The sequence below is a fragment of the Alligator mississippiensis genome, chromosome 1, assembly GCF_030867095.1.
Source record: "Alligator mississippiensis isolate rAllMis1 chromosome 1, rAllMis1, whole genome shotgun sequence".
NCBI lineage: Eukaryota > Metazoa > Chordata > Crocodylia > Alligatoridae > Alligator > Alligator mississippiensis.
In genome coordinates, this window is record NC_081824.1 from 170,912,686 (window position 1) to 170,938,391 (window position 25,706).

General features: G+C 39.8%; 1 protein-coding gene across 3 annotated transcripts in view; it reads left to right on the top strand.

Annotated features, from left to right (window-relative positions):
- Window positions 1-25,706, top strand: part of ZFAND3 (zinc finger AN1-type containing 3) — a 269,631-nt gene that overhangs the window by 203,007 nt on the left and 40,918 nt on the right. For all 3 annotated transcript variants that reach the window (XM_059716965.1, XM_059716951.1, XM_019483049.2), the window contains one exon: window positions 2,214-2,279. In XM_059716965.1, coding sequence (XP_059572948.1) covers window positions 2,214-2,279 — 66 coding nt within the window. The remainder of the gene's footprint in view (window positions 1-2,213; window positions 2,280-25,706) is intronic.

A 25,706-nucleotide genomic window follows, 5' to 3' on the forward strand; every position in this document is an offset into this window, starting at 1 on the left:
CTATTAAACTTGAAATAATTTAATTAAAATCTCTCTTTAAGTGGCCATAATACAGTTGTTGTATAAAATAAATTTATTGGAATGGCCTAGTCTGGGTTGATCAGTGTTTACATGTAAATAGTTAATGTGCATCTGCTCCTTAAAATGGACACTGACGAACCTAACAGTTCTGTATTTTAGTTTTGTGTGCATTTCCAACAGAAAACCTTTTGCTATTTGTTCTAAAAATCCTTTGCAATATTAATATCACAAACATTGCAGCATTGTGTTAGAGCTTGAGTCAGCTTGTCAGTAGTTCTTCAAACAGTTGTCAAATCTGTCTCAGGATCCTTTCATCTTCTCCTCTTCCCAAACACACACCACCTTGTAGACTAATGCATTTTTCACACCTTGGACAATAGTATTACTAGCGTGAATTAATCTGACACCTAAAATTTTTACTTTTTAAATTCTGACATTTTCTAACCCATGTAAAGAAGTTTATTTTTTTATGATTGTAGCTTGACAACTTTCCATTTAGCTTGCATTTTATCATACAACCACTTAAAAGATTACTTGGAAAGAGGGTATAAAATTGTATCTTTTGCATGAAGACTCCTTGGAGGGCCAGAGAACTGTAGTGGGAGCTTTATCAGCTCTCATTTGAAAGGCTGGCAGTCTGAAATTTTAAAAGCTCATGAGATCTTTGTTCCCAAGTGCATTTCAGGGGACTGAGTTCAACAGATGACATTTAAAAGAGCAGAGTTGTAGACAGGCTAATTAAAAATTATATTCTCAAGTCTTTCTTTTGCAGTGTTCTTATAATCCCATGAGATTTCTATCATAAACAGAATTGCCATGGCCCATTATTTTTATCATAAAAATAAACAAAAGAAAAACTTAACAGGAAAATTAAGTAAAAAGGGAAAAATGTTTGTTTTGTTTTTTTTTTAAAACAACAATCTAGACATGAAATTGTTTGAAAAGAGAAGGCTACATTTGTTCTAGCAATAGTGCTGTTTTCAGGATACGTAGCAACTAGATGCCTAGTTAATAGTCCAGTTATTAGCACATTATATATCTGGAGTTAAGCTTATGGTAAACCCATTCTTACATTGAATTATTCATATTTTGATAGCCAGATTCTGCTAGACCAGATCTGATTGCAGGCTTTAGCTTTGTTATCATCTAATTAACAAAACTATGATGTATTATTACTGCCATTTACATTGCTGTCAATTTGTTTTGGCTCCAGTATATGGTTTTATTTGTCCTTTACTGTAATATAGTGAGTACCCTGAATTGGGTTGTTAGTTTAACAAGATCTCTAGAGAGCTCTTCCATGATGATGCATGTTAAGATGCTAGGAAGCTTAAAAGCAATTTACCACAGACAAGTGCCAAATCAGTAGGCAGGAGTCCAGAACATTAAATAATTTGTCTACAAAAAAATGTAGGGTATTTGCTTGTGCTTAGATTGTTTGCAAAACCATAGATTTGATCACTTCCAGTGACCCCACAACAGTTTAGCCAGCAGTATTCTGTCTATACAATTCTTCCAGAAGTTCCAGCTGCACTTGCCATTCTTATTCCTTTGCCTTCACTACTGCATAGCATTGCTATCTGCTGTTCCAAACGTACTGCGCTCCGCCACAGGACAAAAAGTGATTTTTAGAAATGAGGGAAAATTCAGGCCTAGGTTAAGGTGGATTCACTGGTGTTGTCTGACCTCTTCAGGCCTAACTTAAACTGCTTGCAAAGTCCCTTTGGGATGGAAAGCACTAGAAACAATAGGTGAAATCCCTGTGGAGCCAGTTGAGCAATCTCTCACTGACTTCAGTGAAGCCAACATTTTAACCCATGATTTTACTTGTGGGCTACCTCCATAAGATCCTAGCTTGGTTAGAATGAACACGATGCCTTTTCTAGCATAGAGGGAATGTTTCCAGTGTGTGTTCATCTAAAGATATTGCTAATATATAAAGTGTTTACCTAACAAAACAAACCTTATCTGCATATCTAATCGCAAGGTGTGGTCAGATATTAATGGAGAGGCCAGGGTGGAGAATGAAGAGCTGCATAAATACAACTATTACTGCAGCTACTCCAAGACGCATTCAGATTTCAGCGGCTATACTACCCCAGATGCAATCCTGACTTTATTTATCTGTATGAAAGTTGCAAATATTGAATGTTAGTTTGTATGTTAAAACTGATGGTATTCTTTGTTTCCAGGTGGGCCATGCACAGGTACAGCTCATGTCTCCTTAACCACACCAACCAAAAGATCCTGTGACTCAGGTACCTTTTCCTTTGTGTTGGATTTCGCATAAAATGTTGCTGTACGGTAGAATTGGGTGTGGTAAATATTCCTTAAAATAGCAATGACAAACCGTAATGATTTGCTGCTAAGTGTGAAAACTGAAGCATGGCAATTGCTCATAACTAAAAATGGGCAGACAATAAGAATTCTCTCAAAGTTTCCTCTAACGTCTAAACACTTAAATTTACTGCTTTTATCATTAATGTGACATAATCATACAAAAATACAAAAGTAATCCATTTGGACAAAATTAAAATTTAGTTAGTTGGAGGCTCTTCAGAAGAGGCCAGCTTTAAGAGTAATGTACAGAATTCAAAAAGCAAACCATTTCTGAGCAGAGTTGGCTACACCTTTCCTGATTGATTCCCTAGTCTGGAGGACTAATATTCACAACTTCTGTGACTAAGACTATCCTAATTTTTCTCAGCTGTGACAGAACCCTCCATGTCCTGATTTCTCTATGTAGTTGTAAGCAACATTAGGATTGAAAAAAGGTATTTCCTATTAATTAAGGATTTATCTCTCTTTTGGGGATTGGTGTCCTTCAGTAGATGTTTCTCAGTTTAGCACTTTGTGCACTGGGTCTCTCTCCTACAGTCATCAGATGTGAGAATTTTTCTGGTGTAAGCTTGGTGGGGCCTGCTCTAACAAGAAAGTAAGTTTGCCTCTGTATTCCTGTGCAAAGTAAACTGCAGTGCATCTGGTATTCCTAATTCCTGTTTTCCCTTCAAATAGTAACTGCTGTCATGTCTAACTACAGTTATGACTAAAAGATGGTTAAATATCTTTCTGGATAGATAATCTTGAAAAATGCTGGGGGAAAGCACTACCCGAATATTAAAAATTGATCATAATTAGCAAAATGGCAACTAAGGTTACAGTTTGCAGTGCCATATGGGAGCAACAGTATCTCCATAGACTAAATTGGATGGATTTACTAGATATATTGGGAAATACTGCATTAAACAGGTATGGTGTCTTTCCCCAGTAGCTTTTGTACTTCCTGTTTGTGCTAGTAATACAGAGATTTTTTTGGTCCTGTAGGCTAATGTGTGTTAGGCTTACAGTGTTCTTGTAAACTAACAGAACTGCAAAGAAAGCTTGCCATCTTCTCTTCTGGAGTACAACTAAACAAACCAAAATGGTTTTCTATTGCTTTTGGTTTTCTTAGTTTTTACCAAACTGCTTTCTCCTTGTCTTCTTTTCAGTGATCAAGGCTTGCATTATTTGGTTGCAGCCTCTCATGCTGAGCCCCCTGTCAACAGTTAACATTGTTTTTCCTTGTAAAAGTCATATGCAACTCACAAAAATACGCATATTCTATTATACATAGTACATAAGTTGTGTAAAAGTGTTTTAAATATAAATATAAAATACATTGTCAGGATTAATGCTTGCTGTTAGCATTTCACCTAATTTTGACAATGGAAATAAAGTAGTCAGTTTTGCTTTTAGACAGTTCCAAGACAATTTAATGTATTAGCTCTGATGCTTTTGCATGATGTGAGGAAAGTCTTACATGCAAACAACACTTTCTGAGTATAGATCACAGAAAATGTTTAATGTAGCAATTGTCATTTTTAAAAAATTGTGTTAAAGCGTGCTTTTTTAAAACTTCACAAACATTTTCATTGCTGCTTGATGAAGAGAGGGGTATGCTTTTCTGGCCAGTGGTAAGAAATCCAATTAAGTATGATATTTAAAAGAGGCATGAATTGCAAGGAGTTTTACTGTATGCATATAAAATTAAGTTTGGATTATGGTGAACTGGTAAAACTTATAAAGAAGAATACTGTAAGTGAGGGCTACTATAGGTGAGTATTTCATGTTCATTCAACATTTGCCATAGTAGCAGTTCAGCTTCTTTTTATTTCTAAGAAGTTGGTTAATTTGATTATTAAAAAATGTATTGCTCAATGTTACCCACTATTCTCCCTCTTGTGAGAATCCTACATTTCTGCTCTGTTGAGCTTTAAAGGAAGCATGTTTTAGCGTGAGTTCAGCTGAACAATTTTTTTCACTTCCAGTATAGATTTTCCCTTAGGTTTGCAGTATCAGTGTTTGAGACCAGAAAAATAGAAATCTGCCCTGCATATGTTAGATGCAGGTTTCTATCAGGACAATTTTAAGGAAGACCTAAACCTTTCATATATTATTAGTATTTAATGTAACTGAAGATGATCAGAACAATAAATCTGTCAAGACAGACAAGGAAAAGGTGGTAGAGGAGGCTGAGTTTTTTAGTTTTTATCTTATGAATGTTGGTCCCTTTGGGTCCCAGAGAATCATTTGTGACAAAGATATATAATACCATATATTGTTTTTTCCTCTTTGCCAAAGTTGATGGTGTGGGTGTCAAGGTATTTATATTCTAAAGTGTTCCCAAAAGATAAGGATTATAATGGAGAAGAGTGAGGAAGATCTTAGAATGATTAGCTGTGAGGATGTCTGAGAGATTTTAAGGAAGCAATAGGGGGAAGATTTTGTAGAAGCAAAGAACTTTGGGCTCTGGCCTGCTGTATGGGTTTTTGTGTGGCTTGGGTTGTCCCCTCTGGAATAAGAATTAATGCCATCATTAATGTCAGGCACCACTCCAGTAAGGCCTGTGCAACTCATTGTGGCATCTTTACTCTTTACTTGTGCCCTTGCCCTGACAGTACAGTATCATGTACTATATTATACCTTCTTAGAGTTGCATAGCAGAAGGGAAATATATAAATCTAGTTGGGGGTGGTCCTGCTTTTGAGCTGGGGCTTGGACTAGATGACCTCCTGAGGTCCCCTCTAACCCTAATTTTCTATGATTTTAAATCATAACAGTTAAATTTCAAAGCATTTTTGTACAATTTGGACATTTCTGGAAAGGTTAATGGAACTCTGAGTGCACTGCTGCCAGTTCCAAATTGTGCTTTAAAAAAAGGCTATAATAGAAACAGAAAGATCAGGTGTGGTAATAATACAGCCAGTCTACATTATTCATCTATAAGGTTGATGGATTTATATAGATACGTTACCTCATTTCTTATAGGTGGCTCATTGGACTCGAGAATGCTGATGTTTCATGGAGTTGTGGGTTCTGTCGTGTTAGGCATAAGCTTGAGCTTGAGTCTCTTAGCTTAAAGCACAAGAAGGTTCCCATTAAAGTAATAGGACTACTTAGATGCTGACATTTAGGCATGTGCTTAAGTGCCCTGGTCTGATGCCAGACTGATAAGCACTTTGCAGGACTGGGCCTGTATCATCTCAGCTGACAACCTACTTGGGAGATCTAGAAGGACAGTGTGGAGTGCCAATCAAATGAATGGCTCTTTGGTTTTAGCTGTGACTGAAACGTCCTTTTTATGATCAGGTTTTAACCTCCCTTATATGTCTAGTAAGGGGAAAAAGCTCAGGTCTACCATTAATTAGATATTCTATTGCTCTGCAGTGGTAAAATGTCTGGGCTAACAATGTAACAAAAGTTAGTGAAGGATTTTCTTTAGTATAAAAACAACTCTGAGGGGGCTTTGTTGTTCCAGTTGACCTTTTACTGTGCATTTTTAAGTGAACTTCAGTGTCTGACTGCTGGAGGACATTGTGTTAGAAATCCAACCTTCCTAGAGCCTTCTCACGCAAAGGCATGTGATGATAGAACGGCCACAGAGTTGCATTATAAATCACCCAGGCCTGGCAATGATAGTGCCCATTAGAGACACTTTTTTACCCTGCTCAGTTCTCGGCTGTACTAATAGAACAGCACATCAAGCAAGGCTGTAAATAAAAGTTATTACCTAATAGGTGGGCACTGAAGTGGAACAGACAGGAGCTGAGGCATGGAGGCCTTATTACCGCTCATCAGCAATTATAAACAGGATAAAGTGTCTGGGACTTGCACTGATGCAGCAAGGGCTAATAGAGGCTGGGAGATGACACTGTACCATGATCAAATGATGTATGTTGATGGGTTTTTACTGCCTCATCTTGCTGCCTATTTCTGAGATGAGTTGTATTATCCGTTCTATGCTCTCATATCTATCTGGATAGACAGATCAGTTTCCTTTCCTGCCAGAAGGTGTCTGGTATTTGCTGCACACATACTTTGCATTAGTTTGCAAGGTTGATGTCTAGGAGCATTTTGAAAAGTTTTATGATTGTAGATTAATATCCTAATTATAAGTACTGTAATAGGCTTGTCTGTAAACAGCTTTAAAGGCCTAATGCCACAGTTATAGGATTTAGCTTCAGTATCCTTAAGCATACACCTGTTTATTTTTAACCTGCACGGAAACTCATTGCAAAACCACTGCCCTTTAATAAGAATGGTGACTGAGCATGTCTGATAGTTCATCAGAATTCTTTCCTAGACTAAATGATGGCTCTGACTTCCAGTAGTTTGGGTTTTTTTAAGTCCCAAAGAGGAGGATTGTATGCTGAAAGCAGAAAAAAATTATTCTCAGCTATGGTGATCATGAGCAGTTACTGCTGTGTAATAGAAACAAAACTTCAGGTATGCCTGGATGACACTTTAAAATCTTGTAAGTATCTGATATGTGGCAATATTCAGGGGGGGAAAAAAGCATTGCTGATCTTTGATCATTCACTTCCACTGAAATCTCATAAACTTTTGTGATGGTTCTTTAGAAAAGTCAGAGAGGACGCAATGGCTTTGAAATTAACCTTTCCCAGCTTGATTCTAAAGAAGTTTGCAAGAACCTTGATAGTTCAGATATTAATCACTCATGCTGTTTGCTTCTGAGCAGACATTTTCTTTTGTTCAGTGAAAAATACAACATTTAGAAATGAAAAGGCATTCAGTGGCATGAAGTCGGAACAGCCTGCCTTCCTCTGTCCCTTACTCAATAAAATCAACAGTGCATACAGAATATCCTGTACCCTCAAGAGCTATTACAATATGAGGACTTAAATCTCTTATCTGCCTTACCTGAAATATTAATGTAAACTCTGCCTTTTCAAAATCAGTATTTGTATGAGTTATTTATTTTATTTTATTTTTAATTTTCGTTGCTTGGTTTCAAATGATTGTCTGCTTATGGGTTTTCACTCATGAAGAGGGTATATATTAGAAAAGTGTAACAGACATTAGTCACTGCAGATCATCAGCTTTCCTCTCGGTGCTCTCCTTCCTTTCTATATCATACAGCTATGCCTACAATGTGCATATTCACACACAGTGTTTGTAGATCATGGGTTGATAATCCCAACTTTTCTACTCATGCCATCAAAGCTACTCATTAAGGGAAAAAAAGTTACAGGTACAAAACACAGGAGTTCACTGTGAAAAGATGTCACCTTGTTATTTGGCACGTATATACAACATTTTACATGTTGACTACGTTAATTTTCACAACACCCTTTTAAGTCGGTGAAGCATTATCCCCATGTTAAATTTGCATAACTCACCCAATACTGAAGTTCAGAAACTAGGATTCCCTACCTTTCATTCTGTGTTTATATAAAACACTAGCTAATTCTGCCTTCTTAGACTTGGAAGTTTCAAACTATTTTGAAGTAATAGGGTATAAAGCATTTTAGATTTGTCTTGGAATCCAAAGCCTTGTTAAACTTGCACAGGTGCAACTAAAATCAGTATAGACACCAGTACAAAACTCAAATAGAGAGCATGGACATCGGGCACATTTACACAGGTATAAGTGCCTAAAATCTGAGGGTGTAAAGTTACCACCCTCAAAAATCTATAGTTCAGACACCAGTGTAAATTATGCTAATTTAGTATCATTTGCCCAGAGCAGCTGTAAGCTCAAAAAAGACAGGCTGTCATTACTTGTTTTTCTGCCACCTAGTCATGATGAGCTATAATACTGTATTTACCTGAAATCAAGATTACTTTGAATTTCAGATAACCTCTCCCCCTCCCCCCCCCCCATTATTAGATTCTAGACATAGAAAAGTATACATTTTGTTTTAATTTTCCATGTCTAGAATCTAGGTATTGGAGGGTACCCTTAAATTCATCTCCCTTACCACTGCCACAGGGAAAGCAGCAGTGGGGGAGGAGGGGGTCAGGCAGCCTGCCCCATATTCCTTGTCCTCCCCCCCCACTTATGCCCCTTGCTGCCTGGCCCCTTTCCACTGCTTCCTCCCTCTAGCAGTTGTCCCTCTCTGGGGCCTGTTATGTCCTCCCCTCAGTTTCCTCCCTGCTTATCTCTGCAACTGCTTTGTCTTTGCTGGAAGTACGAAACATCCAGCTAGGCCAGGCGGCAGCAGCAGCTCTGGCTGTAGCTTCCAGCCCAAGCCAGGTTTGGGGCTGAAGCCATTGTAGCCCCCCTGCTGGTCTGTGCTTCTCTTCCCCACGCTCCTCTGGCTCCACCTGCTCTCTCCCTGTGCTCCCCCCTGCTCTATGCATCCCTTTGTTGTGCCTTTTCCCTGTGCTGGTCTCACTCCACACTCCCCTTCCTTCATACTCTTCCCAAACACTGTGCTGTTCTTCCCCATGCTTCCCACAGCACTGTGCACCCTTTTCCCAAACTCTCCCCCCTGCACTGCATGTCCCCTTTCCTGCGCTGCTTCCCTGAACTCCCCTCACTCAACACATTCTCCCCCTGCTGCCCTTTACCCCATGCTCCCACCCACACAACATGCCCCTACCTCTGTGTTTCCCCCATTCTCTGCTCTGCTCCATGCACCCCCTTCCTGCCATATGAGACAACCTGGCCCTGTCTAGAAGTGCAGCAGCTGCTTGTCTGACCCCTATGTGAATTTAAGACAAAAATCCCTCCCCCCCACCACATGCTGAATGGGGAGAAAAAGCCTAGCTTTAGATTTGAGTAAATAATGGTAATGCCTACTGCACACTACCTGTCTGCTTGGTGGATATTGTTGTAATCTGCATTGCTGTATAGAACCATTGCAAATAACACCAATGTAATTGCATATTTTTTCTGAACAATAGACATGCAAGGGTGTTGAGCAACAATTTTAGCCCATTGTAATGCATTGTTTTGTTTAAATAAATAAATAAATGCAATTTAAAGCAGTTTATATTTGTTAGTTAGGAATTTGTATTGATTGAATTAGAGTATGCTGGTAGGTTCTGTTGATACAGATAAAGCCTTAGACCCTGTAAATCAAGTTGGAAGTTCAGCAAGTTAAAAAGTTTTAAAGCTCATGGAGAGGAGCTTTTTGAATTCTGTAGTTTGACCCTCTGCAGCCCCCTGCAATATGCTTTGTGGGGTACCTTTCCCTGTGATGGAGTAGTTGCTTCCAAAAGTTCTCTTGGGAGATGATGTCTCATTCTAATAGAGCAGTTTTTTTCCTGATATTTATATTTTCCCTAATGACCAATTACCTCTAATTCCTCTTTGCATCCTTCAAATAATTGTAGGTGGTTATCTCCCTCCCCCTACCCCCCATAATTATCACTTAGCCAACTGACATATTTTATGAGTGAAGATTAAAAGAACTAAATATATTCTGCACTCCTTCATCCCTAATATTTTTGATGTTCTTCATCAGGCTTCCTCCAATTACTATATTTACCCAAATCCAAGATGACTCTCCCTGCCACTAATTAGATTCTAGACAGGGAAGATATTTATAAATATGTTATAATTTTCCATTCCTCTAAATTTTGGAGGGTTGTCTTTATATTAACCCTCCCCCCATCACCACTGCAGTGGGGCAGGCAGTGGGGGAGTCAAGTGGCCTGACCCCTGCCATGCCCCCCACCCCAGTACCTACAAGTCCCACGCCTGCTCCAGTGCCTGCAGGCCTTGTACCTTCCTCCCACCCCCTCCACCTGTCTCCCTGGTGTCTGCACCTCCCACTTGGTGCCCCTGATGCTGGCCCTCCGCATGATGCCTGCATCATCTGGCACCTGTCCCTGCCATCAGTTACCTCCCCTTCTGCCTGCCCCCCCACACCACCTTATCCGTTCCCACCCACATGCTAACTCTTACCTTCCCATTGCAGCTCCAAATCCAGCTCCAGCTGGGGCTCTACTCCAGCCTCAGGCAGAGAGCACAGAGCACATATTGCCTGCAGCCCCCACCTAACCATGCAGCAGTTGTTGTAATGGCAGCTCTGGGCCCTAGGCCTAGCTCCAGAGCTGCTGCTGCCACCACCATTGCTGTGGCTGAAGGGTGGGATGGGGTGGCGGCTGGGGTTCTGATTCTGACCCTCTAGTTGCCAACCCCGCCCCCACACACCCCTGCTTGTACTCAAATTTAAGACAATGGGAATTTTTCCCCCATATGGAATGGGAGAGAAAATCTTGTTGTGAATTCAGTTAAATATGGTAATCTATTTTTGCGGATCTCCATTTTTTTGCAGTCTCAGAATTGACCACAGTATTGCAAATGCTTATATGATGTATGGAGAAATCTGTCCCCATCCTTCTACCAAGTCACCATCCCATGATTGCACAAATCTGTGAACCAGGCTCGCATCTAATTGTGTTGTTTGCTCTCATTCCTAGATAATTTTCTCTGTTGCATTATAGGTTCATTCTCACTAAAAATCTGTTTCAAATTAATTTTCTCCATAATATTAATTTATGGAAGGACTGTGCTTTACTCATCTAGGAACCTGGGTGTGGTAATGAGAAATAATGAAATGTCTGAAGAACTTGAACATAAAATTGGTTTTATAGGGGTAACAGAAATATGGTGGAACCATCATGATCATGACTGGAATGTAAATATTGACAATATATGGTGTTGGGGAACAGCAGAAATAAAGATAAATGTGGTAGGGTAGCAGTAGACATTAATTATATAACAGCCTATATAAAGAAGCAAGAAGATGACATGTGAATGAAGCCAAATCTATATGGGTCAGTTGCTTTGAGAAGGAATGGCAAAATAATGCTGGGAGTGTATTGACCCCCAGGTTTAGATTTGAATATGGATATAAATAAAATCTCTAAAGTTTCAGAGAGATGTGCTACTAGGATATGTCATTATGAGAGACTTGTAACGTCTTAGATACAGATTGAAGAACAAATGCCATTAATAATGGTATGGCCCACCTATTTCTGGATGTGGTAGTTGACATATTTCTTCAACAAATAATCATTGAATCAACAAGATATGATACTATTTTAGACTTGGCTGCAGTTAGTAGTGAGGATATTATAGCAGAACTGGTCATAGACAATAACGTTGAATAGCATGATAGTGAGCTGATTCTGTTCAAATTAGACAGCAGAAGGGTAAACAAAAGTGGGTTTGTAACTAAGGTTCTCAGTTTCAAGAGGGCGAACTTTAATAAACCAATTTAATTATTTGGAGAAGCCAACTTGACTGAGTAACATAGGTACCTAAATCTAGAGGTGACTTAGAATTTCTTTGTCCAGGTTTGTCTGGGACACGTATCTCAAGAAAGGTAGAGGTGAAGAGTCTTTAAGGGAAGAGGTTTCAGACTTAATTGAATGACTTCTCAGGTAAATGTTCAAGAACAAATATTAATATCAGCATGGCCCAGATATTTCTGGATGTGATAGTTGACGTATTTCTTCAACAAATAGTCATTGAATCAACAAAATGGGATGCTATTTTAGACTTAGCTGAGTTAGTTTCGAGTACTTCAGAATGATTTTAGAGTGAACACAAAACTTACATGGAGTGGAAGGAATTGATTGGTAAAGAAAGCTATGTCTTAAAGGTTAGGAAGTGCTGGGGTAAAATGAGAAATTGCCATAGGTCAGGTTGAGTTAGACCTTGGAAAACACCTTAAAACAAATAGTCAAAAGTTCTTTAGCTATATAAACATGAAGAGAATAAGGAAAGCAGTAAGGTCACTATGAAGTGTAGGAAGAGTTGAGGCTTGAGATGAAATGTATAGTAGTGATGACCCCAAAATTAAATGAATGCTTTGCTCCACTTCTTTGTAATGATGTTGAATATAGAAACAAAGGCAGGATGGCTAATGTAAATGAGGAAATAAAAATGGAAATTACATATTTTCCATCACATCTGAAGTGGAAGCAAAACTCAAAAACCTCAGGGCGCTCAAGTCAAGCGTTGCAGGATGGTTAAAGATACTGCACATGAACTTGCACATCCAGTAATAAGAATCTTTAAATCTGTCAAGTTTGTTGTAGGCTCATAAGTTTGACCTCAATAGTATGCAAGGCTTTAGAAACAGTTTTTAAAGCACCTGGAAGTTACAGTGGACAGTAAGCTCAATATGAGGCAACAGTGTGCCCGTGTTGCCAAGAAGGCTAATGCTGCATTAGTAGGAGCTTTGCCAGCAGATCGAGGGAAGTGATTCTTCCCCTCTATTCAGCACTGGTGAAGTGCTATGTCCAGTTTTAGGCCCCCCATTACAGAAAGGATGTGTTCAAATTGGTGAGAGTCCAGCAGAAGTCAGTGAAAATGGTGAGGGGGCTGGGGCACATGATTTATAAGGAGAGGCTGAGGGAACTGAGCTTATTCTAGTTTGGAGAAGAGAAGACTGATGGGGATTCAATAACAGCCTTCAACTACCTGTTCTCAGTGGTGGCAGATGACAGAACAAGGAGCAATGGTCTCAAGTTACAGCAGGGGAAGTTTAGGTTAGATATTAGGAGAAACTTTCTCACTAGAAATGTAGTAAAGCACTGGAACAGGTTACCCAGGGAAGTTGTGGATCTCCATCCTTGGTGGCTTTTAAGACCCAGGTAGACAAAGCCTTGGCTGGGATGATCTAGTTGGGTATGGTCCTGCTTTGAGCCAGGGAGTTGAACTAGATGACCTCCTGAGGTCCCTTCCAACCTTAACTTTCTATGATTCTATGAAGGAAAGGATAGTTAAAAGACAGGTAAATAGGGAGGATATGCAATATGCCTTCACTGAAGGCAGATAGTGTCAGAGTAACCTGGTATCTTTTTTTAAAAAGATAATTTTTTATGCAGAGGAAGTTCATTAAATTTAACCCGGTTGGACTTCAGTAAAGCACTTCTTTTGGTGTCATACAGGCAATTATTACTGAAGGTGGGCTTTAGTAAAAGAATTGTTTGGTGGGTAACAGACTGTCCAGAGGAGAAATGACAACACATTAGATTTGAAACTGACTACTAATAGAGTTTGTCAGAGAATGGTGTTGGGACCAATTTTATTAAATATTTTCAGAAATAACCGTGGCATAAAGAGTAAGTGATATGCTGATAGACTCTTCTAATGATACAAGTCCTGAGGTGGCATCAATACGGAGGAAGATCAGAATACAGTATAGGAAGAAGTGAATAATCTTGTGCGTTGGAGTCATAGAAATCAGATGCAGTTGAATAGCACAGAATGCAAGGGCGTACACCTAGGGATTAATAAGATTTTTCTGCTATAGCTGGGGGTTCCTCAGTTGTTAACTACAGTGGAGGAGAAAGATTTGGGTGCAAAAGTGGACCATAGGACAACTGAGCCACCCATCTGATATAGCTTTTAAGAAGGCAAATGTGATTCTTAGATGCATCTTGCAAAGTATTTTCAAATGAGAAGGGGTGGTATTAATGTCCTTGTGTGAGGCCCGTATGAAACTATATCTAGAATATTGTGCATCTGGGCACCCATGTTCATGAAAAGTGAATTCAAGCTAGAGTAGGTACAGAGAAGCTGCTTGGGTTATATCTGTGCAATAAACCTACCATCCTTGGTAATGGTACCTTCAAGTTCACTTCTTTGATGTGGGTGGGCTGCCTCCTAAACTGGAAACAACATAACCACATCCATGTGGTGCTTGGGGTGAACTGATTTATCACTGCTAATGACAGTGCCAGTTAGCCTGTCCTAAGCATCACACCTGGAAAGAGCCTACCTATGGAAACCCATACCCACTGGAGTTGGTAAGTTTTATTGTATGGACAAAACCTAGGATAATCCGGGGAATGGAGAATCTGTTCTCATAAGAAGAGACTAAAAGAGCTTGTCTTGCGTAGTCTATCTAGCAAACTGAAAGCTGCAATGGCATATGATTGTTCTCCATAACTATATCAGTAGGGAGTAAACCCCAGGGAGGTTAAAGAACTGTTTAAGCTACAACATAGCATTGGCACAAACACAAATGAGTACACACCGGCTATGAATAAGTATTAGTTGGCGATTTAGGTTTTTAACCATCAAAGCAGTGAGATTCTAGAACAGCCTTCCATTAGGAGCAAAGTACTAAATGGTATTAACATAGTTGCCTGCAGTAGCAGGGGACTAGGCTCAAAAGACCTCAGGGATCCCTTCCAGTCCTGTTTTCCTATGCTTGTTAATGCTGGTTGAATATGAAATATTGAAATGAATATAGCTGGTAAATAGTGAAGAAGTCCTTGGGGAGTCAGATGTCAGGCAGGTTATAATATGCCATAAATCTAATGTCTATGTTTAGTTCATGATTTTTTGTATCCAGGAGGTTGGTAAAATGAAGTTTATAGGCTCATCTGTGAAAAGTGGTTTGTAAATTCCATTTGAGGATTAGAACTGAGAGATTGGAGAGAGAGAGAGTGGTTGTCTTGTGAGAAATGTGCCCCCACCGGTAATTGGGTATTCTTGTCTTTGCTAGACTTTCGGTGTGCGTTCATTCTGACACACAGTTGTTGTTTGGTCTCTCCCACGTATGTACCATCAGGGATTTGGTGTGTTGGATGTGATGATATTACATTTCTGGAGGTGTGGATGTTGGATCAAGGAATGATGATGGCTCTGTTGTGGGGTGTAGTAATTGTGGGGGGGTGGAGGAGATATGTTGGCAGGTTTTGCATTTCTTGGCATGGTCTGGATCCATTCAGTGTGTTTTGGGCCATAGGAAGTTTGCTTCTGCTGATGAGGCTAGTGAGGTTCAGTGCTTGTTTGAAGGCTAGGATGGGTGGTTCTGGGAAGATCTCTTTTAAGAATTGGGTTGTCTTCTAGTATGGGTTGCAATTGTTTGAGGATTTTCTGTATAGGTTCAAGGGAGGGGTGATATGTCATAACCAGTGGGTATGTGATTCGTGGGGGTTTTCCTTCTGTACTGCAGCAATCCTTTTTTGGTTTTCTGCACATGTTTACCTCTTCTGTGCCCTTTCTTTGTCTGCAGTACCTCTGTCTAGTTTTGTGCTCAGACTCCTTTTCATGTCATGTTCATTATTTGTGTTACTGTGACAGTCAAGGGATCAAGACCCCATTGGGCTAGGAGGTGTACAGAATAAAAAGATGGTACCTGCCTCCAAAGTATTTACAGTCTTGGTGTAAGACAAAAGAACAGTGTCAGTACTGGTCAGCATGGTAGGTAGTGGTATTGGTGTACCAGCAGCCTCATTTCAATTTTAAGTTTTAAAAGGGAATTTGATTCATAGATTTATAGATGTAGGGTCGGAAGGGACCTTGTAGATCTTCTAGTCCAACCCCCTGCCCTGGCCAGGAGAGAAAACTGGGCTCAAATGACCCCAGCTAGGTAATCGTCAAGCCTCCTCTTAAAGACCCCCAGGGTAGGAGCCATCACCACTTCCCTTGGAAGTTGGCTCCAGATCCTAGCCTAGCCGCCCTGACTGTGAAGTAGTGCCTCCTGATGTCTAGTCTGAATCTACTCTCTAACAACTTATGGCTGTTATTCCTTGTTACTCCAGGAGGCGCTCAGGGGAACAAGGTCTCTCCCATTCCCCGCTGGTCCCCCCTAGTAAGTTTGTAGATGGCCACCAGGTCCCCTCTCAGCCTTCTCTTGTGGAGGCTGAACAGGTTCAGGTCCCGTAGCCTCTCCTCGTAGGGCCTGCCCCTCTGCCTCTTGACCATGCGAGTGGCCTCCTCTGGACCCTCTCGATGCTGGCCACATCCCTCCTGAAGTGCGGCGCCCAGAACTGGACGCAGTACTCCAGCTGTGGCCTGAATGGGTTTGTTGCAGGTGTCATGAGCTGAGCAGAGGAAGTTGTTGACCTTTTGATACTGAATGTGAGAGAAGTAGGGTGGGATTATAACCTGAGGGGCCTTGAATGAGATGGGAAACAGCAAGTGTGCGCAATTGGGAAGGGGGAACCAGTGGAGGGATACAAATAGCAGGATGCCACGATCAGAGTAGGAAACTGAAAGAATGATTTTTGCAACTGAATTCTGGAGGGGTATGAGCAAGGTAAATATGCATTTGTTAAAGCCAAAACAAAGATATTTCAGTCTTCAAGGTGTTCCCCCTTCCGGGTCATTTAATAAAGATCTGATAAATTTAAAAGATACCTTACAAAACAGCTTGCTCAATTTTCCGTTACAATTTTCCCATTATTTTTATATATACTCCCTCAGGCCTTCTTCACTCCACATAAAAAGACTCTTATCCAAGTTAATTTAATAATTACATTTGTAATGTTTTCCAAACCTCCTTTTTCAGTTTAAACTCCATATATGACATCATCTTAATATTAAAGCTATGCCATGACAAAAAAAGCGGTCATTAGGTCCATTTAAAAGGAGAAGTGGACGCTTTACCCTGTAAATTTACTTTTATGGTTAAAATCAAATCATTTAACCTTGCAATATTGTTTTGTCATTAGATGTCTGAACAATCAGTCTCTCTCTGGATTCAGCTAACTAGCCTTCCACTATAGCTATATAATTATTTTTAGAGAATACGCAATATACTGCTATAAAAGCTTTATTTGGCCTTATGCTCCCCACTGTTCTAAATTCTGTGTTTCATTACCAGTATCCACCCACAGACTTGCAGAAAGCCATTCCCAAATTGCAGGACCACAGCTCAGAATTTTAAATAAACCACAGCTCCATTAATTCAAGGGACAAGGGAATTAGAGTTACATGTCATGCATTTCCCACCTATACCCCCTTTCCAAAACGTATTAAAAATATATATTAGAACAAGATTGGGGTAGCTTAGGGGTTGTTTTACCTCAGATTGGGCTAATTTATCTTGCCTGCCTTAGCAGGGCAAATAAAGAATGCAGCAAAGAATCTGTGAGATTGTTAAGGTGAATATGGGTGATATCCGATTGAAAAAAATCTGCCAGGGACTCTGCTTCTGTCGGCCTGAAGGGACTCTGTTGATTTTTACCTCACAGTGCCACAGTTAAGTAGCAGGTTGATTATCTGTCCAGATCTGAAAGATAACACTCTTGCCTATTGACTTAAGAAAATATATCAAAATATAGCTCTTTTTATTTTTAATGAGATATTTTAGTGTGACTAAGCTTATTTTTAACAGCTCAATATTAAATAACTACCCATAAACCATGGAAAAGCTGCCACTTATCTCTAGCTTCTTCTAGCACCAGGTTAAATTAAAAGTGTATACAGTATAGGAACGAATCCTAGGAATCTGTAATTTCCAATATAGGGACAGCTTCCCAAAGGTTTTATCTGACTCTTGGCTCAGGCCTTGGCTTCTAACCTCAATGATTCCAAAAAGCGGCAGAGAGATTCAAGTACACCTTTTCTACCATTTTCCATTTAGAAATTAATTTTCACTGAGATGCTTCAAAATGTTCAGGTACAATCTGAGTCTTGCAGATCTGTTTAATGGAAGTTCTAGGCTTATTAGCCTCTCAAATGGAAAGAATTGGAAGGTAGTTGTTGTTATATGAGCCTTATGTTTTTCAAGTTTCTTTAATGCGATTATAAAATGCACAATTCCTCAAGCTTGACTCCTTACGCTTCCTTCTCTGTGCTATGCAGCCTGACTTAAAAAATTGTCCCATTTTCAAATAAGCAAGCTATACAAAAAAGCATCTACAATATATAAGTTTCCCCTCACCTACCCCTCATCCACAAGCTAGTATATCAAGTTTAGTCCAAAGGGAGCAACCAAGACCATGGGACACTTTTTTAATAAAGAGCTAGGAATGAAAGACAATAAAATCTGAACTGTAGTTTCACTGACCTGATCATCTTCTCGTGTACCACAGAACACATTTCTCCTTTCCAAAACACTATCAGGTTTTCAGAAAAGAAGTTTGATTTCTGCTTTATTGAAGACATCAGTAAGTAGAAGGTCTACAGTAACATCTCTGCATATCACAGCAAGGAGGCCACTTCTTACTAAGGAAAATATCAAAACGAACATGAGCCCAACACAAACTGATTTAAAGATGATACTGAATAGGAAACGAACACTTTGAAAATAAACCATCCATTTAATTTCAGATTCTGTTCTCAAATGCATTAAATAGAATTTTTTTCAAAATTAAGAGCTCATATTTTTTTTTCTTTACGTTAAGCAGGCACAGCATCCCATGAAGAGAGAATCTCATTTTGTACATTTTCAACAACTGTATTTTGAAGGGGCTCCACTGAAGTGTTTCATAATTTCCTTGGTAGCAATCAAAAGAGCTTTTCACAGCTCTTGCTTTGTTGCATTTGTGGCTTGGACTTGGAAATCCTTTGTTATCTTAATGTGGTAGGGAAGGAAGAATCAGACTGGAAACGGACATTGCCTTTCTTCTGCCATAAACATTTTTATGGTGGCACAAACCCCAAACAAACAGACATTCATGCCCCTTGTCACACTGAAATACCCCAAATTGTGGCTGTGACAATAGGCGTTATAAATTTGCTTTGCTTTTTTGTGGCAGATGTGTTTGTTTTATGGCAGGAAAGTATGGGCAGCCCAGAGTTACCTGCTATCTCCAGCCACCCTAGGCAGGCCCTCCCAGGGCTTCAAGGGCCTGATCCTGTATGTATTGAATGTCTCAGACTGCTGTGCCCTGACTTGGGGCATGATCTGCAAGCATGAAGCAAGGAATGCCTCATGGGAGTTCCATCCTTATGCACTTGCCAACACATCCCCCAGGAATTTCCCTGCAGGGGCTGCACTCTCGGTCAGGAGGTAGCAATGTGGCAATCCCCCTATGGGGGATTCCCAAGCCATATTTTCAAGCTGCTGTGCCCTAGGTCAAGGCAGAGCACCTGAGGCTGTTGTCCTACAGGGGCAGGGCCCTGAAGCCCCAAGAGCAGTAGGGGTCTGACCATGTGGGACAACAACAACATCTATTTTTGCTTATCAGTTAGATGAGTTTTGCTGGGACACTTTCTAGCACAGTTGATGCTACAACAAAAAAAAGCATCTATTTTTAGCCTCAACTTGTTAAGTAAAAAATCCCTTAAAATACCAGAGCATGTAGTATATACATAGAACCTCTTTTTGATAATTAGTCTGAAAAATTAGCTCCCTGCATACTGGCCACCTACTGATTGGTGAGGACATGGATGGGTTACACACACAATTCAGTATATTGGACTGAAAGGAGTTGCCTCTTTACATGTTCTCAAGTCTATATACAGATTTATGATGCAGCAGCCAACTTTTCCATTCTGATGTGTACAGTATGAGAACTACACAACATACTGGAGTTTTCCCATTGACTTCAATAGCAGCAGAATTAGGTGTATGCTGACTGTTCTTTGTGTGTCTGTGAATAGTGAATGATAACATACCATCTTGTTCATATAAGTAAATATATTCAAGGTGAGATTGACAAAGAGAAATTTAGGGCCCTAAGTCCAGGACAGCAGTTCAACAAAACTGTGTCTGCAAGGCCATATAAACAGCAATTTTTTTGTTAGAAAATCTACTTGGGCACCGTTAGGTCAGTTACTGTGCAATTAGTGAAGTGCTATCATGTTGGCAGGTACTGAGATGTACTCAGCTCAGCTTCCTGCCAAAGACCCTCTTAGATACCCTCTACATGTGCAAGTAGAAACATAATTGGATCTAATTCGTGAACCACACAATCTTGCCTTATGGCACATGTGCATGGCAGGAGGCATGATTGTGGGACTGCACATTATATCCATTCGGACCTTATTGCCCAAGTAAGGGGAGCCTCATCCTGGGCTTCCTCTGTACTGGCAAGAAGCAGGATCCCATGGTTGGGAGCCCTCTTTGAGGGGGCTCCCAGCTGCAGGGCTACATGCAGCCAGAACCAAGAGAACCTGCAACTGATGGGGCTCCTGGTCCCGGTTGTGCCTCACTTCAGTTGTCAGTTACACATGAAGTGCAGCCGGGACTAGGAGCTCCATCACTTATGGCAGTTCTCAGTCCCGACTGTACATGTGGCACAGAAGGACAAAGAGCCCCATGTGGGCCGGGGATTTCCCACACCTTGCCTTGGGGATCATGGCAGCTGTGATTTCCCGCCCCCTTCAAGGTTCAGAGGTTTTGCACTGGACAAGGTGCACCGCAGCTGGCAGGGCTCCCAGCCACAGGGGAAACCCTGGTACACATGCAAATTAAAGCTCAATAGCAATGCACTACAAAGTTAGTCCACATTTTTGAGGTCTGACTTTATAGCTGGTTGGAGCTTTTCATTGTGTGATAGCTGCTTTGCATGTGTAGCTGATCTTAAGGTAACTGCACAATTAACCAGTTAATTGCACAATTACCCAGTTAAAGTTGTGTCCCTGCACCTACACCATGCAGGGACCTAATTTGATGGAGGTGGTTTGAGCACACCTAGAGACTATACTGAGTTCAGTGATCATTATTACTTTATTCTACTACCTTATAAGATGAGCAATGTCATTAGAGCACTTTTCCCCATAAATGGGAGACCAGGAGACCTGAATTTGAGGCCCTTTTCAGCCTGAGAGGATTCAAACCCACATCCACCACCTCACAGGAAAGTGCTCCAATCACCAGGGTAGAGGCAGTTCTTTCCCTTTGCAGGTGGAAATGCAAGAATAATTGGGCTGGAGAGAAAGTAAGCAAGAGGGAATTTGATTCTATAGCCCAATGAGGAAGGCCTTTGGATCTTACAGTGACTGGTACTTAAGTGGATGGCTGGGATGTGAATGATGCATCTGATGGCACTCAAAAGCTTTTCAAAACTCTCTGCCATTCTGTCTGACTGATCTTGTATCTATCCATCTCTCTTTCTTCAATGGCATTTTTTTTTTTTTTTACTATATATTTCCCTTTTTGTAGTTATGGATCACTGTTTTGCTTGTCCTGTCCCAGCTATTTGGAACCACCTGTGATTCTGGTGGTTCCCCTTCTCTAAAACTTCCATTTAAAGGGAGGGTTTATTAAGTTTTATAAACTATTTTGTGATCTGGTCTATTTAAAACTTTACTTTTAAGAGAGCTGTAATATTTGTTTTTGTTAATGAAAAAAGTAAACGTCTAATCTTCAGTCTGAAGGTTATTTTTGTCATTTTTCATGAGCATATTTAATGTGTTGTTAAAAAGCAAATAGATCAGTTTGAAAAAAAATATGTCCTACTTTTCCAAAGGCTGATGAGAAGTCACAAACTGGCATAGCTGCTTCAAATGCATCTGCTTGCTAATAATCTAAGTGCAAAGTCCCTTGGCATTAGATTTCCCAAGTGCTCCAACTTGCACTTTCCCAAGTGTACCAACTTCCTCTCTGGATTACCATGGAACTTCACATTGGATAAATTGCCCAAAATGATCAAGGTTCATCACAAGCTCAGCACAGAGCCTGTTAATCACTGATGGTTATGATAGATGCAAGTATTTGCAGCTGGCAGCTGTTCCTTGTATAGTCAAGATTGCACACCCACAAATGTAACAGACAACGGGTACTAAACTGAATACTTGAAGTCTTTCCATGTTCTGCCACCTTCAGAAATGGGTCTGGTACTCTGGCCTCTGGAGGCTTACAAATCTCCTCACTCTCAGGTGTTTGGGGAAGTGAACCAGAGTGATTCTGACTGTCTTTTTAAAGTAAAAAAAACAAGGTCAGTTTCTCTTCACCTGGCAACAATTTGAGTGGTTATTGCCTTGTAAAATACTTAAACTAATTGAAATCCACTCTATTAATCCATCAAAGGCATTATGTAGTACAGGTGGTTGGCTGCATTTAAACATGTACATTGATCAAATCAATTGTGTCTATAAGTAAAGATGTCTAGGAAATTAATTAGAGAGAGCCATGACCTCAGTGAAAGTGGTTATGGGAAAGGAAGGCTAAGGATGAGCCAGACACAGGGTGTTAAACCAGATCCCTTCCTATTTTAGTTGAATAATTGTAACAAGAATTATCAACATTTAAAAATACTCTAAAAAAATAGTATTTTACTTAAACCAGATAATTCTTCATGATTTGTTATTTTTCACTGTGCCATTTATTCTGTTTGTTGTTAACGTTGTTTGAAACAGAGAGAATGTTTTAATTTCAAAATTCAACACTTAGAAGTAATTAGGTTCTTGCACATAACCTTAATTCTGTCCCTTGTGCACGAGTTACAGCAGCTTTTTAGTTTTATAATCAAAACTAGTTCTCAAAGCCAATATCTTGTACTAAATATGCCTGTGCTGTTTTAAATTGTATTATGTAAATGTTTACCTGCACTGCTTTTGTTATCGGAACAATTGGCTTATTGATTTAGACTTGTATAAGAGCATCTAGGGTATCTTAACTTCATGAGCAACCACACACTATACAGTTTCTTCTTGCACAACCTACCTTGGGTTGCAAGTCAGAAGAAAGGGAAAATAAAAAGCTCACCCACAAATTAAAATGGCTTTTTTTTACTAACAGGTTTGCCAACATTTACTATTATACAACAAGTCATAGATTAAGAATGATTTATGATGGAGTTTGTATATAAAATGGTTTTAATAAACACTCTTTGAAATATGTCATGTGAAGAGGAGTGTGAAGGTCTGCAAGATCCGAATGCACATTTATGTAGTCATAGGAAAAAATATATTTGAATAATATTAAGTAACTATTTAGATTGTCTAAAACTCTGGCACAATAAAATATGTATTTTCTAGGTAGATTAAAGGAACGCTTACCACAATGTAATGCCAGAATTTTAAAACAAGCTCTCATTGCCACAGTACCATGTGGGTAGAAGACAGGGAGAAAATAGCCACAGTTGTTGTCAGCCCCAGTCCCTTAAAATTCAACTCCAAATGTTGCTTCTTCAGCAGCAACAAACAAGGAAATTCAGTTTTGAACACTCAGTTGTTTTAGCTTTGTTTGGAAAAAACAACAACAACAAACATTTTTGGGTGGGGGAAATTTAGTGAATGCAATAGTAAAAATTAGGTAATGAGGCTGTTTTCCTTTTAGAAGTTCCCAATATGTCATTCAGCACACCAGAACACTGTATAACCCCTCATCAAAAAACAGATCAGTTTAAAAAAAACACCCATGAGATCTCTCAGACTCTTGTGTTATGGGTTGTGTTTTTGGGATCTTTATGGACAGAGGTTTTAACAGCTTAAACTTCTTTTTAAATGGTTAGAGGAGAGATGGCAGTGATGTGTGAAGGTTCATTAATTATTACTCTTACAGATGTTTGCCCAGGCAGTTGAGATCATAAATGTCAATCTGTCAGAGTGTGATGGGTTCTTAAAAAAAAACAAAAAAAAAACCTGATTTGAGTGCCTCAAAAGCTGTCATCAAGCCAGAAATTAAACAGATCCATCTGATTCTAGGAAACAAGTAGTAAGGGACAATGGCTTCCTTCTCCCGATCCTTTCCCTTCCTTTCTCCCACCCCCTATATGTTTTCTAAGAATACATCTCTGCTGGGCTAACAGTCTTCCTGAAGTGTCAGGCAAAAGCCATAGTGATTGTTAGTGAAGCCATGTGTGTGCAGCCTGCAAACTGCCGTGGCAGGAGATTAAGAGAGTTTGGGATTCAGCTCTGACAGTCCTGACACGATTTATTTGGAAATTATGGGGGGAGAGCATGAGTAATGAAGACAAGAACAGTGGCAGTAAGGAACAAATGTGAGATTCTGTCAGAGACCAAACAGAATTTCTAAGAACATTGTTCTATTTGTTGGTTCCACTCAAGCTTCCAATTTAAAGCTTGCTCTCCTAAATTACCATCCTTCTCTAGCTTTCAAATATGAGTTTGACAGAGAAGGTACAATTAGAAGAGTCTGTGTCCTTGGATGTAGATTTAACAAATCCATATTTCCCACCTGTGAACGTTAGAATTGTAGTTGGCAGAAGAAGTGGGGGGACAGAGTGGTGCATTCTTCCGGCTGCGAGATGTGCCTAGGAGGTCTTGTGGACGGTTCACTTTGATTCTGTTTGTTTTCCTCGCTCTTCCTTTATGAGAAAACAATTTTTGTGTTCTTGATGCCTGCAGTTAAATAAATTTTTCTTCTGCCTTTTTCTGTTGAATATAGTCAGAGGTAAGAGCACCACTAACATCCAAAATGTATGTGAAAATACATTAAAGACGTGACCTTTATCTGTAGGTCAAACACCATCTTCCTTTTGTGAGAGCATTTCAGCGCACTGGAAGGCATCACATTTTTGGTAGCCCTTCCTGATTGTTTAATTGCTAACAAGGAAAATTTACTCTTGGCTTTTGTGGCTGAATCAGATTTATCCTGCAAGTTCTTCATTATGATAATGAACATATTCAGTCCCAAAGTTTTGCTGTCCCAGCAGTAAAACCATATATAAACTGCTTCCATTCCCTGTCAGCACTCCATCCCTCTGTGAAGCTTAGGTGTATGTTTTACTTCAGTCTTTTGGAAGGCAAGGCAATCAGGAGGAAATGAGCACAGAGTTGAATCAGGAAGTTATCAATGCTTAGCTGTATTGCTTGTGGTCATACTTAGCTTATGTTTGTACAGTTTTTTATACTCCTAGCTCGGTATGCTAAACAAAGAATTAAAAAACTCACTACTGTCCTCTAAAATTAAGTAAACAACAAACAAACAAATGTTGTTTAATCCATGGCAGGGAGATGTGCACATCCAAGAGTCTTTATTTCTAAATTTTCTTTCTTTTCTGCCATATTAATCACCTTATCTGAATATTTGATTATCCATTTACTAATGGACAGGAAATGTGTAAATATTTGAATTTAGTTAATTATACGATTACAAGCCTGACCTTGGGTGGCTGCTTCTCTAACTCCATGGCACATAGCTTCATTAACTAATTAGACAGTGGCTGACGCACATTTGAATTCCTCATGCAGACTTCGTAATAAACCAAGAGACCAGTATTCATTCCATCACTTTAATCTAAAATGCCAAATTGCCTGCTGAGAGGAACCAGATAGCTGGTGAGCTCTACAGAAGTGTATGAGGCAACCATATTAAAACAGCAGTGTAGCTATCACTGAAAGTGATGAATACGTGGCAGGTGGTGTGGTTCCTGTTATCCCCATCTATAGCAGTGAAGTGTACTGCCGTAGACTTTGGTGAGCATAGCATTAACTGGGCTTCTCTGTTCACGTGTGCAATGGACTGCTAGCACATGAAGTGTGTTGCCTTTTAGAAATTAGCCAAGCATGATTTTTTTTTTTAGGAGAACTTGAGGTCATTGTAGCTGTTACAGGTTTGCTGCTTTGGAGTCTGGGCTTCTAGTAGCCTGCTGAAAGGGACTGTCACATGGAACTATTCCTGCACTGCTGAATGGATTTGGTTTGAGATGATCTGGGACTTGTGGTTCCATAACTGCAAATATTCATCAAATGTGTCTTCCTCTTCCGTATCTACATTAATAGACAGCCTGCTTCATTGTTGTAACTGAGCATACAGAGAGAGAACAATTCCTAGGCTCAGGGTTAC